General features: G+C 43.0%; 1 protein-coding gene across 1 annotated transcript in view; it reads right to left on the bottom strand.

Annotated features, from left to right (window-relative positions):
* Nucleotides 1-688: 688 nt before the first annotated feature.
* The window catches only part of pdlim4 (PDZ and LIM domain 4), a 30,437-nt gene continuing 11,737 nt past the window's right edge, over nt 689-19,388 (bottom strand). The window contains exons 3-7 of the mRNA XM_079487449.1: nt 9,617-9,698; nt 8,030-8,214; nt 7,567-7,724; nt 7,028-7,151; nt 689-3,834 (exon numbers count right to left, since the gene is read on the bottom strand). Of these exons, the coding sequence (XP_079343575.1) occupies nt 3,630-3,834; nt 7,028-7,151; nt 7,567-7,724; nt 8,030-8,214; nt 9,617-9,698 (754 nt within the window). The 3' untranslated portion in view covers nt 689-3,629. The remainder of the gene's footprint in view (nt 3,835-7,027; nt 7,152-7,566; nt 7,725-8,029; nt 8,215-9,616; nt 9,699-19,388) is intronic.

Genomic DNA, 19,388 nt, shown 5'->3' with positions numbered 1-19,388 from the left:
AGTGAGTCAAGTTTTAGCATTAAGACTATTTGCCATATTTCTACACAGGAGAAAAGCACCAGCCCAGGAGGGGTGGAGACCATCACATTTTTTAACAGGCCAGGTCTGCCCTCAAAACTCTTCCAGTATAGCACATGCAGCAGTAATGTCATAGGCCCTGTCTGGTTCAACCTTCAGGCTTTTCTTGTGGCGATCAGCCAAACAACTTTTGATATATTATATTAAACCTTTATTAAACCTTATTATTCAAATCTTGACATTTCTGTGTCTGTTCCCTTCAGAGGTTTGATTGGGGTAAGGGAAAGAAAACATCATTATGTTAGGTTAACGACAACCGACATTTTGACATGTCGCTGTGAGGATACCAAAAGAAATCTGTGTGTGTGTTTGTTAATGTTATGGTGTGAGCCCTAATTTTCTGGTTTGCCTAGACTGCAATGGATGTGATTTTCTAAAGTGCTTGAACCCTGATGGTTGTTGCTAGCAGCTATTATGAGGGGTCAAGCCCCGAATTGTTGCTTATAAATTACAAACGGTTTGGCCATAGATCTATCTATATCCAGTTTTCCCATGTCTGCCATTTTGGGCATCGGCCATTTGGAATTTTGTCGTAAAATGCAGTATTTTAGAAACACAATGGTGGAATTGTCACGGAATGGCTTGGACAGAACCCAGATGCAGGCAGACGAAGGGTTAATGAAAAAACTTTTATTTAAACAAAAACCCACAATGGGGAAAACAAAGGAAACAAACACTAGCAACATACGCTTCCCATGAGGGGGACTAAACAAAATAAACAAGAAATCCAAATAATCAGTACACAAACTGAAACAGGAACAAGTGTACAGCAACGGCGGACATCAAACAGTAAGCAAACATATGTTAGGCAATGCACCGACACTGAACAGAGGGAAACTGGGGCTATATAAAGGGAGACACTAACGAGGTGTAATTACATGGGGAGAGTGGTGACAGGTGATTAGAATGAAACCCTAACGAGAGTGAAACAAGACAACACAGAGCAGGTGATGGGAATGAAAACCCAAACGAGAAGTGAAACACAGAGCAGGTGATGGGAATGAAACCCTAATGGTAATATTACGGAAGACAGGAGGGTGGGGCTGAGAGACATAACAGGAAGACACGTGGCGCTAAGTAACAGCAAACGCCATGTGTCCGAAAGACGTGACAATGTCATGACTCTGCCCAGTGAGCTAGAAAACTCGAGACAGGAAGGACAGAGTCCTGACAGGAATGCTATGAAACTTGGTATGGTTCATCAAGGTCATGTTCTCTGAGGACCTGTAAAGTTATACCCCCCAGTGGTCAAGATATATAACAAAATGTATTAATCTGCTTGCAACATACGAAGAAATCAACATGATGATGTTCGATTCACATTAGTATATTGGTTGGATTAATATTCATACCTTCATACTTCCTGTCTGTCATATCGAGTTAATATCGATTAAAACATACTTTTCCCAACTCCTCCTACAAAAGCTATCTGATTTGAACTGAATTTTTAAAAGCTTTCTGGAATCAAGTCGAGCACACCAAATTGTCATAAGGCTGTATCTTCTCGACACTTTTGTGTATTGACAACTTGTTCCCCTTACACAACTCTGGTGACACCTTGTGGTCAAAGGTTATACACTTTTATATTGTGCTCTTTATGGTTTTAAATATCTGATGTGCAGAGACTAATCTTCAGAAATGTCCACATATATTTCCTTTTGTGCCCATGTAGAGCTTGAGCCCGAAATTGCTGCTTGCAGCTATATTTATCATTATTATTAATCACTATAATTTTATTCTAGTAGCCATTCTAGTGATAGAAAAAAGGAAACAAGCTCAAACTGTGACAGGATTATTAAATCAGCTAGTGAACTCAAGAATCAATATTTATTTGTAAATGAACCATTCAGACTATTTTTATCAATGGGATTCTCCAATTCACTGAACACTAATGAATCAGATGCAATTTTTCTCATCAATTCCACAAGGAGAATTCAAGCAGATTGATCTAATTACAATGTACATAAATATTTGTTTGCATTTATTGTCAATTTTTATCTGAACAGATCATCAGTCATCAGAAGTGTTATTTTTTGCAATGTTGTTTTTCTATTGTTGTGTTTCTATTGTGTCTGTTCTTCTAATAGAAATCCACAGACAAATGCTCAACATGGAAACCTACACTGTATTACAATATTTGAACTGTTTTTCTGGAGTGGCTGTACTTCTTTCTAACAGAAGAACTAATCCCGTTGATGTCCAACTGTCACCACAGAATCTAACTGAAGGTCTGCAGAGAAGAACTGGCAAATGTTCCCCAAAATAAGCTTACTGACGAATTCATACAGATTATCAGTTGTAAAGAAAGCAAAAGGAGGCTCTAGCAAGTGTTAAATCCGGGGACTTTTCCAATTTCCAATCTGTTGCCTTTTTTATTAGTTTGATGTTGTGTACAGTAAATTAAGCTGAAAATGTTTTTTGGAATCGTTTTTAATTTTAAGAAATAAAGTAACTGTTTTAAAGTGGCGTGATTTTCTGCTTGTCTCCACATAACGGTCAGAAAAAGTCTGACTCTGTAATGTTAAACGTGTCGTCCGTGCGGTGTGGCGAGAGAATGTGAGGTATGGAATGTGAAGTGAATCTGGTTTCTATTACAAATGTGAGGTTTGACCCCGACAGCTGTGCTGAAAACACAAACCCCTCTCTTTTTAGACACAAACGTCTGGATCAGAAGCTCTGAAAGAACAAAACTATATTGAAGATGATTTTAATGTCTTGTTTTAACAGAAGTAAATGATGCTGAAAAAATAGCTGCATGGGTCAACATTACGTTTTTAAAGAAACAGTTCAATCCACATATAGAATTTAAAAAGCACTCTCGTGATTTTAGTGAAACACAGAATGTAATGTAAGTGAATGGGGACTGATGCTGTCCAGTTCCATATCAATGTGTGTTTGAGAGGGTGCTGTCACACTGTGTGTGGGAATTCTTTTCTCGAAACATCCATTTGTGGTGTATGAACAAAAGACAAACCATATGATTTTCTTTTTTTCTGGACATCAGGAGACAACAAACTATCAAAAACGTCTCATGTATTCATAGTTTCAATTAATGAGGATCTGTTAGCATTCAAACTATTCAGAAATCTCTACAGAAAGCAAACCTCCGATGTGTTACAAGTTTAAAAACAACGTACATCATTCATAAGAATGTAGAAAACAAACATCAGTCAGTTTATACAGAACTTACAAGAGCATAACCAGTTACAGTATGTTTCATCAGTAAAGAAAACCCGAGAGAAGTAACCCAGAGCCGACGTGGTAAAGTTAGTAATGTTCCCGATGAATGTACGCTCAGAGAATATTTCATCACATGAGAACATCAGCCGCCTCATTTATGAAATTCTGCATTGAAACTATCATAAATGTAACTGTACGATCAATTCACAAAGTGTTTCAAAGTGATTCATAGAATGAAGTCTCATGTGATAAAAACACAGCAGATTCAAGTTCATGGTCCCAAGAGAAGCTGAGCGTTCAGAGTCATATTCTCATGTGCAGGTGTACGAGTCGCTCGTGCTCTCTCTCTCTCTCTGTGTGTGTGAGGGTGTTCACACAAGTTCCACTTTCGAGTTTGGATAGACGGCCACCACATCATAGCCCTCTGGTGGCTGCACGCGAGCTTTAGCGTGAGTCTCACAATACAGATGATCATCGATGAAGAAATAACCTCTGTGTTTCAGATTGAGGCCACAGTCATCACACGTGAAACAGTCGGGATGATAGAGTTTATCTCTGGCCTTCACGATGGTTCCCCTGTGATAAACAACACAATAACACATTTACACTCACGTTACAGACAGACACATACATTTCATAAAGTCATCAAGAAATGCTAAAGTCATCTTACTCATTAAGATTTGATAACTTTAAATTAGGATTTTACAAAATTGCCATTAGAGAAACAAATGTTTAGTTGATCTAGGATTCTTATCTAATCTCTAGCTCAGAAATCTTAAATCGCTCCATTGAGCTTGATAATCTACTATCAGTTATGTTTCCAAGCAACCAACAATATGCGAGCTGATGCTGTGATGTAACATTCCATTAAAACACAGACGTGTCGTCCTTTTTATTTCAGTGCAGGCGAAAACAACGTTTTAAAGTTATTGTTCACCCAAAAATAAAAATTATGTCATCATTTACTCATTACACACATTTTCCCACGAGATCTCCCCAATCGGCGAGACCATGTGTGGGTCGCCACTAAACATGTCCCTGCGGTAGGAAGTGGTCTCCATAGCGCATTTCCTCAGTGAGGGATTAGTCCTTCCCAGTGGCCCTTACGGTGCTGGACGGCTTCTCTCTCCACTGGCTACCGGTTGAAGCCCGGATCAGATTCAAGTCACTGATGTTTGCCTACAGGAATATCACTGGATCTGCGCCAGCATACTTTCACACACTACTACACTCCTACACCCCATCAAGAACCTTCACACCCTACTACACTCCTACACCCCATCAAGAACCTTCACACCCTACTACACTCCTACACCCCATCAAGAACCTTCACACCCTACTACACTCCTACACCCCATCAAGAACCTTCACAGCCTACTACACTCCTACACCCCATCAAGAACCTTCACACCCTACTACACTCCTACACCCCATCAAGAACCTTCACACCCTACTACACTCCTACACCCCATCAAGAACCTTCACACCCTACTACACTCCTACACCCCATCAAGAACCTTCACACCCTACTACACTCCTACACCCCATCAAGAACCTTCACACCCTACTACACTCCTACACCCCATCAAGAACCTTCACAGCCTACTACACTCCTACACCCCATCAAGAACCTTCACAGCCTACTACACTCCTACACCCCATTAAGAAACTTCACACCCTACTACATCCCTTTACCCCATAAAGAACCTTCACAGCCTACTACACTCCTACACCCCATCAAGAACCTTCACAGCCTACTACACTACTACACCCCATCAAGAACCTTCACACCCTACTACACTCCTACACCCCATCCAGAATCATCACACCCTACTACACTCCTACACCCCATCAAGAATCATCACACCCTACTACACTCCTACACCCCATCAAGAACCTTCACAGCCTACTACACTCCTACACCCCATCAAGAATCATCACACCCTACTACACTCCTACACCCCATCAAGAACCTTCACACCCTACTACACTCCTACACCCCATCAAGAACCTTCACAGCCTACTACACTCCTACACCCCATCAAGAACCTTCACAGCCTACTACACTACTACACCCCATCAAGAACCTTCACACCCTACTACACTCCTACACCCCATCCAGAATCATCACACCCTACTACACTCCTACACCCCATCAAGAATCATCACACCCTACTACACTCCTACACCCCATCAAGAACCTTCACAGCCTACTACACTCCTACACCCCATCAAGAATCATCACACCCTACTACACTCCTACACCCCATCAAGAACCTTCACACCCTACTACACTCCTACACCCCATCAAGAACCTTCACAGCCTACTACACTACTACACCCCATCAAGAACCTTCACACCCTACTACACTCCTACACCCCATCAAGAACCTTCACAGCCTACTACACTCCTACACACCATCAAGAACCTTCACACCCTACTACACTCCTACACCCCATCAAGAACCTTCACAGCCTACTACACTCCTACACCCCATCAAGAACCTTCACACCCTACTACACTCCTACACCCCATCAAGAACCTTCACCCCCTACTACACTCCTACACCCCATCAAGAACCTTCACACCCTGCTACACTCCTACACCCCATCAAGAACCTTCACACCATGCTACACTCCTACACCCCATCAAGAACCTTCACACCCTGCTACACTCCTACACCCCATCAAGAACCTTCACACCCTACTACACTCCTACACCCCATCAAGAACCTTCACACCCTACTACACTCCTACACCCCATCAAGAGCCTTCACAGCCTGCTACACTCCTACACCCCATCAAGAACCTTCACAGCCTGCTACACTCCTACACCCCATCAAGAACCTTCACACCCTACTACACTCCTACACCCCATCAAGAACCTTCACACTCTACTACACATCTGGAGCCCCAGATGTTTGTACTGTTTGCTTTGTTTCACTGTATCTGAGTTGTCTGTGGACATGTTATCTTATCAAAAGAAAAGAACGATTGATCCCCACAGGGACCATAAGTGAGACGGTGGTCTGTGGACATAAATCAAGCTATATATATACAATTGTAGTTTTGCAATGGCTCTTTTGCAAAAGTGAATTAACCAAAACTAGAAAAATGTCTCTTTGGTTAAAAGGTTAGTGACCCCTGGCAGAAAACTATGTCAGCAGTCTCACAGTAAGTACGCAAGTGGCGACAGTGGCAAGGAGCCAAAGCTCTCTCTCTCTCTCTCTCTCTCTCTCTAAACTGTTTATGTATAAATGTGGAGTTAAAGCCTTGGAAGAGACCTGTGAGATTCTACATAAAGCAAGTAAAAGATGGGAAGCTGTCATCATCAACAGGTGGCACAAAGATGAGCGTCTGGCTGAATATCACTGTTTTACTTTCACAGAGGTCATTCCATGCGTATACTGTATATATTTCTATAAGGAATTGGAATATGGTATCGTAGTTTATGACTGGGAATACACGTGTGGAATTATTTCATAAAGCTTTGGTGTTCTTTTGAAGCTTGAGAAGACACAAACACAACTCACTGGCATTATAAAAACATGACATCTACTAAACTGGTTTCTGTTTGAGAGAAGTCGTTTGTTTTGTTTCAGAAGAACTAAGAAGTCATGGAGGGTTTGAACGACAGGAGGATGAGTGAATCTTCATTTGGGGATGAACTGTCCCTTAAACATCTTAAAACACGTGACAAAATATTGCTGTTGTTTGCCATCACGCATGTGTTTATAAGAGACATTGTCTCTGTGTAAAAGTTACTCACACGATGCCGTTTGCACATCTGGTACACTGAGGCAGTTTCTTTAGACCCGGCAGAGGAGGAAGAGGAGCTGTGATGGGAGATTTTACCGGAGAACACAAAACTCTTCCTCCAGATCTGTCCGTCCCTGAAACACACACACACACACACACACAGATCAACACATCACATCATGACTGTATTCTTCCAGAAGCTCATCATCCTGTCTGCTCAGATCAGCTCAATCTCCTCATCGCCTCTGAAAACGTCCGATTGAGCATCTTGTGAGTGAGTTTGTGTTGTGTAACACTTTTCTAGGCACAAAACACAAACCCAGAGCCCACGCGTGCTTTCTGAAGCCATAAGACAGAGACATTTGATTGCTATTTTCATGTTGCTGGACAAAATTTTCTTTTCCAAAGTGACATTTCTTCTTTTTCCTGTGTGTTGTGTGAGCGGAGGATGATGATGATGTCAGTGACAGCAGGGTCATGTTTTGGTTTCTCTCACTAGACTGACATACTTTTAATGAAAGACGTGTGAAAGCTGAAAAAAAGTCTGACCTCCGCCCTCAGCGTCCAGCATTCCCTGCAGGTATCTGAAAGAGCCTGATTGTTTGGGAGCTGATGCGGGTTCTTCAGGGTCCTGAAGCATCTTATAGACGTCTGACTGTGTGTCAAAACCGTTACGGCTGCCCGATGAGTTCAGTGACACATCAGGGCTGAAATCGTGGAGAAAAACACACTGGGATCCTCAGTACACACATGTACACACTTCAGTTACCTCTTTCATTGGGTGCTAATGCAGATGGCTACAGCTTCAGATGAGATTCATTCATTATCATGGACAAACATTTATGTAAGTGTCATCATTAACTTTGGCAGATCTTCATCAACAGATCTTCTCTGATCAAATCAGTTTCAGTTCATTGATTAAAACACATGTCAGAGGCTCCGTTTGTCTTTGGCCTGCTTGAACTTACATGGCGGGGTGGCGTGTTGTGTGCGTGTGCTGTTTGTGACACACCTGTACGTAGAGGTCAGACTGAGGCCGGCCATCTGTTTGGGTAGGGCACCGTTGCCGTTGTTGTGAGCGTACAGGCCGAGCGGATTGTTGTACACCGGTCTGGTGTTTGTGTTATTGGAGGAGGTGCTGCAAGTAACAGGACTCTTGGAAATGGGGCTGTTGCCACTGCTGATTGGTCGAAAGGTCTGTAAAAAATGAATGAAGGGATACAACTATGTGAAAACTGTCACGTGATGAAAATGTTTCCTAAAAACGCTATTGGTCTGCGGTGAGCTCAATTCTGCTTTCTCTGACATGAGCTCTAACATACACCTGACATGATGCGGCGCCAGTGCTTTTGATCCCTTTAGCACGCCGCAGTTATGTTCACATCATGCGCCATGTTGTTCCAATAGCAAATGCATTTGCAAATCATCTGCCATAAAGTTGTAATATTCTCACGAGTGTTGAAGACATCCATCACACAAGCTACTAAACAGATTAATACTTTTATGACTTTTGTCATATGACAGAGCCAATCTAAAGCAAGCCTAGTGACATTATCTCCTTTAGAACTTCAGGGGTGTCAGGGACTGCCACGAAGCGCAGGCAGCAGTAGCGGACACTCGGAAACTTTAATATAAAACAAACACCCTCGATGGGGGGAAAAACAGGAACATAGTGAATATGAACTGGAAACAAAAACTTCCCACAATGGGGTAAAAACCAAGAAGCAGTATTAAACCCCTAAATCCATGAAAATACAAAAGCACAACTAACTGGGGACCACGACATAAAACAAGGTAATTCAAAATCTCCAGGAAACCAGGGTGACAACCAGGCAAACAACAAGAGATGTTACAAAACGAACTCGCACTGGACAACAAACACGAGGCCATTACATAGGGGGAAACTAACAAGTTATAATTACACAGGGCAGTTCCTCCATTACAAAACAGTAGAAAGCTACCTCGGTGTATCATCAGGGCTATTAGCTACCTTGATGATGATGTTAAAGGGATGGTTCACAAATTCTGTCATCATTTACACGCCCTCTTGTCATCTTAAACCTTTATGAATCTCTTTCTACTGCAGAACACAAAAGAAGATATTTTGAAGAATGCTGTTAACGGCCCCCCATTCACTTGCATCCGTACAATAGAAGTTTACGAGGTCCAGTGCAGTTCCGTTACCAACTTTCTTCAAAATATCTTCTTTTGTGTTCTGCAGAAGGTTTGAAATGACAAGAGGGAGAGAAGATGATGACAGAATTATCATTTTTGAGTTTAAAAGGTTAAAACTGTTCTGATTACATATTTCTCACATATTTCATATTTCTATATTTGGAATAGTTAGGCCGAAGGTGAGCTATGCCTGGAGATTTTTGAGGGAAACACAGACTCACACAAAGCTGTTTAGCTGTGTAGAAATATCATCCCTCTCTTCACAGCGCAACATTTAAAAGCTTTATAATACGACACACACCTCCAGATACACACAGTTCACTGTTACTGAAAATACAATCGTATATGTTTTTAATCCGCTAAATAAGTATTTAGTCAAAAGGGAAAACACACTAGAGTAACTAAGAGCTTGATGTGTCGGTACCTGTGACTCCAGCGGCGTTCCTGTGGATGTGCAAGTCGTCTTGTTTTCTTCAACATCAGCTGGAGGCCAAAGCTTTCCAGATCTGAAAACAACAACAGAAGCAGTGATCATTCATCATGTGTTCATCTGAAACTGTCACGTTCACAACGTTGCTGCTTTAATCCTGATCACAGTCAGAAGATCTCGCGTCAAAGTTGCTGTGAAGTGGAATGACATGGATACCCTCACAGTTTAAATGTCAAACAAAGGATAACAAAGTCCAGATGTTCGATTTCAACTCAGTGTAACCTGCCATAAAACACACCAACTTTCACCTAACAAACATTTCACACGGAGGAAGATAAACAGCCTTGCTGATGTATGTCAGCCGCACACAGATGAATTGACGTCACAGGCATCACATGTGAGGTTTGATCTCAAGAAAACAACAATAATTCATCTGTGTCTTGAACAGTTGCTGTTTGTTTCTTTCACATCTCACAGTATGAATGTTGTTGTTTGTTGACGTGTTACTGTGTGGGTGAATGTCGATGGTGTATGAAAGGTCAGCAGCAGCCGAACGGCCGTCTCTGTCCATCTGTCGTCACTACACAACACCTACAACACATGTAGACAGACAAACGTTCTGCTGTGTGTAACAAAGACATGTCTGTGTGTCCAGATGGAAACTTCAGTGAGAAAGAAATGAATGAGTGGGTTTGATATGGCAGAGACATTCACACGGTCATGGTGCGTGACCGCTTCACGTTAAGAGGATGAACTTTCCATTGCCTCCTTATCATGAATATCTTCATTGTTTTCAACGAGCACTTTTCCACCATCGCGCAGAATCGTTCTCGTTGCTTAATCTTTCCACTCCGTGGCGATCCAGGCCAGCTGGTACGTAAATGGTTTCATTTTCCACCGCAGGGCTGATAACGGACGTTTTTAGAATGTAAACACAAACGCGTCACACGCTTCATGGTAACACAAGAGACGGAGCTATAACGCCTCTGTGCGCATTCATGAGCACCATTCAGGACGCTTAGACAGCCGTGACCAAAGTTTGTGGAAACACAACTGTGACCGTTTCAGACGGTGTTTAGAACAGTGAGGTGCGATGGCGGAAAAGCCCTCAAAGTGTCTGTACATATAAACCACTTGTTCATAAGGTGAAGAGCCATAAAAGTTTCTTTATAAAACTAAACCATCGTACTGTCTTCCAGTCTATCCCAAACAGTAGACATACTTCATAGAGGTGTGTGCGCTTCTATCATATGGAGTTGTTTCATGAAAGCCTTCGATTTCTTGTAATTTTCTTGTACAATGTGTTTCATTCGTACTGGAAGTAAGTTCACATGACTTTATTTGTGTCCTCCTTCAACCACCCATTGATGAATGAAGCACTTTACGATCATACGAGGGGGTCTCTCCATACCCACCAACCAGGGTGTAGATGATGTGACGGCAGCCACAGTACAACAGTGCGCTCACCACACACCAGCTATAGGAGGAGAGGAGAGAGAGACAGTTCAGTGGATGGAGATCATTGATAGATCAGGGCCGACACCGGGAATATACTGTACCCCTAACTTTACCAGAAGTGCCATGGAAGTCAGGACCTCGGTTTAACGTCACATCCTAAGGAGGGTGCTATTCATAGAGAGCGGGACCCCCACAGACCTCAGGGTGACCACCCCCTGCTGGCCTCACTAACACCTCTTGCTTTCCCTGCTGAGCTTCAGTGGCCGACTCATCATCACTCACACACATGTTGTCTTATGAGCTGTCATGATGCGCATGTTCATTCAGCCTCTAACATTTATAAAACATGCATATTTATACAACAAAAGCATTATTATAAGATCTACTGATAAATAAAGTGTTCAATCGCATTTCATTGCTATATAAGTAGACCGGGTTTGATTCAGTTTTATTGAAGCGATGCTTTCAGAAGACAGTGTTCTTTGTCATATGTTTAACCCAAAGGTGAGTTTGGGGCGGGGCCACCTGTTTGTCTGGCCAATGGGCAGAGGTAAAGCTTTCTGTACTGTTCAGATTTTTGTTCAGCCAATTAGCTGTAAAATAATAATGAAAACACGCTTTTAGAATATTGCATATCTGTGAATCTCAGCATTTTCTTTTTCTTTCGTTCTTTCTCTCTTTCCTTCCGTAAGCTTCTTTAAATCCACACACAGTGTGAGTCACCGTGGATTTCTTTTTCCTTTCATTCCTCTTTTCTCTTTGGTCCGCTCTGCTGGCTCTCATGACTCACTCAGCAGGATCTTTCCGACGGATTCATGACTTCTTTTGTCATGTGTCTTCTCTGTAGGAGGATCGCGAGTTTCCCAGCAGCTGTTCTCATCCGGTAAGCATGAATGGCAGCTTATACATGATCAAGTACATGAAATCTCGGTCTGGAGAGCGCGCGGCTTCTGTCACACTTATGACTACAGTGAATATATTTCCTGACAGGATGACGGATCTTTTGTGTTGTGCTGTGACACTTCAGTATATGGGTACGATGCCATGAAACATACAACAATAACGTGAGCCGCACAAACAACATATGACAACAAACACACTTAAAGCTTTCTGAGACAGTCTATACTCATTATAAAGGGCTTGATGTATGCATGTCCGTGCAGCTTTTATTCTGTTCACTTGTTTATCCAACAGCTAGAGAAGAAACATTGCCATGAACCCATGTGACGGCCCTAAGCATTTATCTGCCTGTCAATCATCAGGAAATTCAGCAGCACTGTAAATGCATGTCCATCCATCCACACACACACACACACACACACACACACACAAAGTGTTTGTTCCTCCCTCACACTTCATTTCAAGAAAAAATTATTAACTGACAAAAGGTCACATACCGAAATATATGAGCCGTCACATCATGACCTAATCATAGCAGACCATAAACAAGAGTTATGAGGACACAAACATTAACAACAGCCGCTGACAAACAGTCAAATAAAACTAAACTAAACATCTCATACACACACACACACACACAGCACATCTTACTTTTTAACATGACTTTAACAAAAATACTTTTTTACTTAACATATTTTTGAAAAGAGTTTAAAGCAACACCCTTCCTGTAACTTTCTGAAACATGATGCATGATGAATAAAAGTGTTTTTTTCTATAATAATCCACAGCTAGCGGTGTGTTAAAGGGTTTTAATGCACGTCATGGAAATACTTTAACACACCCCCATCTGTGGATTAACACACTTTTATAACACGGCTCATTTGAATGCTTGATTCTGATTGGCCAGTGGCCACATTCCAAGGTTTGTTCTTTTCAAATAACAACCGCTCAAAACTACCATATGACCCGCATGCTGTCAATCATTTTAGTATTACACAAACATTCAATATAAATATGTCTTTTAATAACACATATGACATTATATTTACAAATGATTAAACCAATTTTGAATGTTTGAAATGAGCCAATCAAATATTTCAAATTCACATTTCATGTCCAGTTTTTAAGTAGTTGTGTAATAAGGTGGCGTAACAGTGCAGACGTCTTTTTGTTTTGTCCCGTCTCGTGTCCCGTGTATATAGTTTGTAATTCGTCTTGCCATACATTTTATTTTGTTCCCATTTACCCCTCCTGCAAGCCACCTTATCCTACGTGAAACGGATTAAATATCGGGCCAAACATCCTTGTTTTTCCTTTATTTACCCGAATATGGCTGCTCAGCTAGCTCTCAGTCGGACAATATTGGCCAGTCTGCTCAGCGCGCTACCAATCCAGCGTTTATCCAGCGCTTATCGGATTGCGTTCCCTTCGACTTCACTGGACTTCCACTGAAATTACAGGACCACCACACCGGATCATCACATCTAGCTAGCTGCATTTGAGTGACCGACGTTTATAGCTAAAGCTCCATTGTTTACATCCTACCAATGCTAGCGTGAGCTAGGCTCATCTCCCGGACAGCCGACGTGTGCTAGCTACTCTCCCGGGCCCCAGTACCTTGTCGACCTACCTGGGCTTTTGCTGTCGATGCGGACCCCCAGCGAGCCACCGTGACTGGTCCGCCGACGTGGTTGTCCGATGTGATCTCAGCGGGGTTCTCCACTGCGACGTTGCCGAGGATCCATCTGCTGGCGCCGGCCTTGCTGGCACTCTGAACGTCGTGCCCATTGAACTGATCCCCGGCTCACTACTTTGCTATTCATCGGATCCTATGATTGCTTAGCCTCACATCTGATGCCCGCATGACTGTTTGGTTATATGGTATTTCTTTCTGTTTAACTACCAGGCCTCAGGTCTTGTGTGTAGTACATCTTTTTCTAACTGACCCTCTTTGTTCATTTCATCGCCATTATCCGTTGTTGTCCTAGCCCTCTTAATTAACTTGATATTTTGTTTATTTTATCTTTTCTATTTATGCCACTTATTTCAATATGCCTTGTCTTCTGTTGTTTAGGTTAGCTATTATTGTCTTATTTCATTGTAGAGCCTCCAGTCCTGCTCTACTGGCTTCTGATAGCTTTTATGTCCCTCCCCCCACACATGCGGAGACCTTACCTGGCTTAACTGGTGTCTCCAGAGATGCAACCTCTCTCTTCATTACCCAACGCATAGGTTTACCCCCACTGAACGCACATCCCACTAAATTTTTGTCTACATTATGCCATTAATCTATTCCACCACGCCCAAAAATCTGCTCCTTTTATTCTATGTACTCAATGTACTAGACGTCCTGTTCTAAAAGCCCTTAGTCGAATATTGATTCTATTACTCCTCTGTTCCTCTGGTGATGTAGAGGTAAACCCTGGTCCTGTAACCCCCAGTACTACACCTATTTCCCAGGCGCTCTCATTTGTTGATTTCTGTAACCGTAAAAGCCTTGGTTTCATGCATGTTAACATTAGAAGCCTCCTCCCTAAATTTGATTCATTCACTGCGCTAGCACATTCCGCCAACCCGGATGTCCTAGCTGTGTCTGAATCCTGGCTTAGGAAGGCCACCAAAAATTCGGAAATTTCCATCCCCAACTACAACATTTCCCGTCAAGATAAACTGCCAAAGGTGGCGGAGTTGCAATCTACTGCAGAGATAACCTGCAGAGTTCTGTCATACTGTCCAGGTCTGTGCCCAAACAGTTTGAGCTTCTACTCTTAAAAATCCAAAGAATCTCACTGTTGCCGCCTGTTACAGACCCCCCTCAGCCCCCAGCTGTGCCCGGGACTCTATATGTGAATTGATTGCTCCCCATCTATCTTCTGAGTTTGTAATGTTAGGTGACTTAAATTGGGATATGCTTAACACCCCGGTTGTCCTTCAATCTAAGATAGATGCCCTCAATCTCACACAAATTATCAAGGAACCCACCAGGTACAATCCAAAATCCGTAAACATGGGTACTGTAGTGGCAGATGCAAGCGCCACACACACGATGGACTTGCTGACATAATTCACCAACAGCATTCACTGAGAGAGAAGCTTTACGGCCCCTTTAAGTAGGCGGAGCCGGGATTCTAGTTCTGTGGTGTTCTTGTGTTTTGTGATGTTCTTGTAGTTCAATAAACGTACTGCGTTGAGAGTTACCACATGCAGTTCCCTCGTGTTTTCTTTTGTTAGCACTAGTGCTACATTGGTGACCCCGAGTCAGAACTATTAACGCAAAATGTCGACAAATGCTGTATCGCTTAAGCTTCCGGAGTTTTGGGAGCAACAAGCGTCTGTGTGGTTCGCTCAAGCCGAGGCTCAGTTCGCTTTGCGAGAGATAACCGCGGACGACACGAGATACTACTATGTGGTCGCAGCTCTCAACAGTTCCACAGCCGCACGAGCGTTAAGCATCCTGGAAAATCCCCCAGAACGACACAAATACGCTGCGCTAAAGGCTTACCTGCTAAAGACTTTCAGTTTATCAGAGACTGACAGAGCACGTCGTTTGCTCTCGCTGCCGGGTCTCAGAGATTCCCGGCCGTCCGAATTGATGGATCACATGCTAGCATTGCTCGGTGAGCATAAACCATGTTTTCTGTTTAAAGAATTGTTCCTACAACAGTTGCCACCGAACGTTCGCACCTCTCTCGCAAACAGCGCGGTGACTGATTACAGAGAACTAGCCCAGCTGGCGGACGAATATCACATAGCTTCGCACAAATTTACGGCTAATGACTCAACGGCCACGTTTGTGTATCCCGTAACGAGAGCTGCAGAGCGCTGTCCAGACGTACGGCCATCGATTCCGGCACGGCAGCCAGGCGATCACGGATTTTGTTACTTTCACGCCTGTTTCGGAGCAAAAGCCAAGAAATGTCGTGCCCCTTGCACGTTCAGTGGGAGCCGAGGAATCCCAACAGTCAGCAGCGTAGTGACACATAATGCTGAATATCTCCTTTTCATCACAGATTCGCTATCCAGCCGACATTTCTTGTGTGACACAGGAGCACAAGTTAGCGTGATTCCGGCATCACCTGTGGACAGACGATCCGGCAAAACTGGCACACCGCTCGAAGCGGCCAACGAAGGTAAAATTAAGACGTATGGGACACGGCTAGTCCCGCTGTGTTTCAATGGACAACGTTTTACATGGGAGTTTGTTTTAGCAGATGTGAGCAGGCCCCTCCTGGGCGCAGATTTTCTGTGCTCTTATGGACTTTTGGTAGATGTAAAGAACTGTTGCTTAGTCACTGCGGAAGGTTTCAATGTGTTACCTTGTTCACGAAGCACTTTTGCAACAACCACACTCTCTAGCGCGTTGACCGTGGAGTGCGAGTTTGCTCGAATACTCAGTGAATTTCCCAATCTCACTAAACCCACTTTCTCATCAGCCTCAGCTAGCCATGGGGTTGTACACCATATTTTGACGTCTGGACCCCCAGTGCATGCCCGAGCCCGACGCTTGCATCCTGAAAAGATGGCAGCGGCTCAGGCGGAGTTTACTAACATGGAAAACCTGGGAATTGTGCGACGCTCCAACAGTCCTTGGGCCTCACCCCTACACATAGTCCCCAAAACTGATGGTGGTTACCGCCCGTGTGGGGATTATCGTCGGCTCAATGATGTCACCACGCCCGACCGATACCCCGTTCCTCACATTCAGGATTTTTCAGCGCGCCTGGCAGGGGCAACCATCTTCTCCAAAGTGGATCTGGTGCGTGGATACCATCAGGTACCAGTTTTCCATGAGGACATCCCCAAAACAGCTGTGATAACACCGTTTGGCCTCTTTGAGTTTTTACGGATGCCTTTTGGCCTCAAGAATGCGGCCCAAACATTTCAGCGCATGATGGACTCAATCTTACGGGATTTGGACTTTATATTTGTGTATTTAGATGACATCCTGATCGCCAGTTCCTCCGCACACGAACATCTCACTCATCTACGCTTGCTTTTTGCCCGACTCAGTCAACACGGTTTGATAATTAACCCTGCCAAGTGTCATTTTGGCCTGGGGGCCATCGACTTTCTTGGTCACCGAGTAACAGACATGGGGGCTTTCCCGCTACCAAACAAAGTGGACGCCATCGAACAGTTCCCTGTGCCCCACACTATCAAAGCGCTGCAAGAATTTCTGGGGATGGTCAATTTTTATCACCGTTTCATTCCTCGGGCCGCTGAGCTCATGCGACCTTTGTACGGCGCCATCAAAGGACACAGCAAAGCAAACCCGATCACCTGGTCGGAGGAGATGACCAAGTCGTTTGTGGACACTAAGCAAGCTCTAACTCAAGCAACCATGCTATCTCATCCTGTTCCTGGCGCTCCTATCGCTATCTCCACCGATGCCTCAGACTGGGCTGTAGGTGCAGTACACGAGCAGCTTATAGGAGGTGTTTGGCAGCCCCTGGCATTTTTCAGCCGTCAACTACGCCCCAACAAGCGAAAGTACAGTACATTTGATCGATCTCAGTTCACTGGTCACTATAGCAACACCCACCCGTAGCATGCGCTCCAGCAGGTATATCTCACTGGTCACCCCCAAAGCCAACAGCTCCTTTGGCCGCCATTCCTTCCAGTTCACTGCTGCCTATGACTGGAACGAATTGCAAAAATCATTGAAGCTAGAGGTTCCTATCTCCCTCAATAACTTTAAGCATCAGTTGTCAAAGCTGCTTATCGATCACTGTACCTGTATATAGCCCTTCTGTAAATAGCCCACACTACTACCTCATCCCCATATTTATTTGGGTTTATTTAATTTTTTTACTAATCTTGCACTCCAGTATCTCTATCTGCACATCATAATTTGCACATCCTTTCATTCCTGTGTTAATGATGACAATTCTGTAATTTATTTCACCACAATAGTCTATTTATTGTCTATTAGTCTATTTACTTCCTAACCTTACTGCATTTTTGCACTACATTTTGCACTTTGTATACAGATTTTCTATTGTGTTTTTGACTGTTTGTTTAATGTGTAACTCTGTGTTGTTATTTGCTGCACTGCTTTGCTTTGTCTTGGCCAGGTCGCAGTTGCAAATGAGAACTTGTTCTCAACTGACCTACCTGGTTAAATAAAGGTAAAATAAATAAAAAATAAAAATAAGCATGATAATGTACAAGCAGCCGTCTGTTATCATGAAATAAATCCCTTCAGTGAGACACAAGACCCTCCACTTCACGTCCTGATCACACTGAAGGGATTATTTTTGCCATAACAACGGCTCTCTGTATATTATCCCTTAAATAACACGTCATTTACCAAGTTAAAGCTGGTATTGATGTTTACAGTGTAAGTTTAGATCAATTGTTATTTTGTCAGTTCATTTGAAATGTAATCAAACTGACTGGAGCTACCCGTGTGTTAAAGCAGGGTTCCCAAACCCCCAAAATAACAGAGACTCGAGACCCCCACTATCCTCGAAAGTGCTTTAAGTATGCAAACATTGTGCGCACTTGCACCTATTCTACCCAAACGAGCATACTGACAACACAAAAGAGCACAGTCTAACATAATATTACTTAATAGTTATTTACTCATTACTTGACTTGTTGTTATGAACTATTAATACAGATGGTTGAATTTCATCAAACTGATTGGAGTGCTGATGGATGTGCCTCTTTCCGTGCCTGAGGTCGATGCCCCTCTGACTGCAGCCCTCCTCCTCTGGCCTCCCTGCGTTGTCTTTGGTTGATATTAATCAACGTTGTATTTTGACTAATAAGAATATTCTAAACTTAAAGCCTGAACAATACTCTGCGTGCACATGGGACTGTTTAACGTGGTGCTGGAAATGGACTTGCTGACCTAATGCGCTTGCGAATGTGACGTAATCACCTCAGGGGTCACGATCGAGGGGGCGGAGATAGATACGGCTGATGGCTTTATATGTGCCTGGTTTTATTTTTAACTTAACTCATATTTTGATACACTTATTGATTAACGTTACATAGACTATTTCATGTGTGTGTGTGTGTGTGTGCGCTTGCGTGTGAATGGTCCTTTAAAATAATTTAACAGAAGATGAGAACATCAGTCAATGACACTTTGTTTCTGCTCTTTTTAAACATGAATATGATATGTCAATGTTTGTTCTCGTTTGAGAAGTTGAACATCCAATAATCTTTCACAGAATATTAGAATTTGACTCTGTTTAAATAACAACACGTCATACATTGAGGGATAGCTGGACACACATTCTTTGTGCAAGGCTAAAAACACAGATATCTTTATTATGATCATTTCTTGTGTCACTGAATTATGTTTTATATTTCAAATCAATAGTGTCATGATGTTTCAATAGCTTCGTGAGAAAACTATATAACCCTAGCAACCGCACGAACACTACATTCAGTGAGC

This window comes from Barbatula barbatula, assembly GCF_947034865.1.
Source record: "Barbatula barbatula genome assembly, chromosome: 22".
NCBI classification, from domain to species: Eukaryota; Metazoa; Chordata; class Actinopteri; order Cypriniformes; family Nemacheilidae; genus Barbatula; species Barbatula barbatula.
This window is presented reverse-complemented; position numbering and strand designations above follow the sequence as displayed.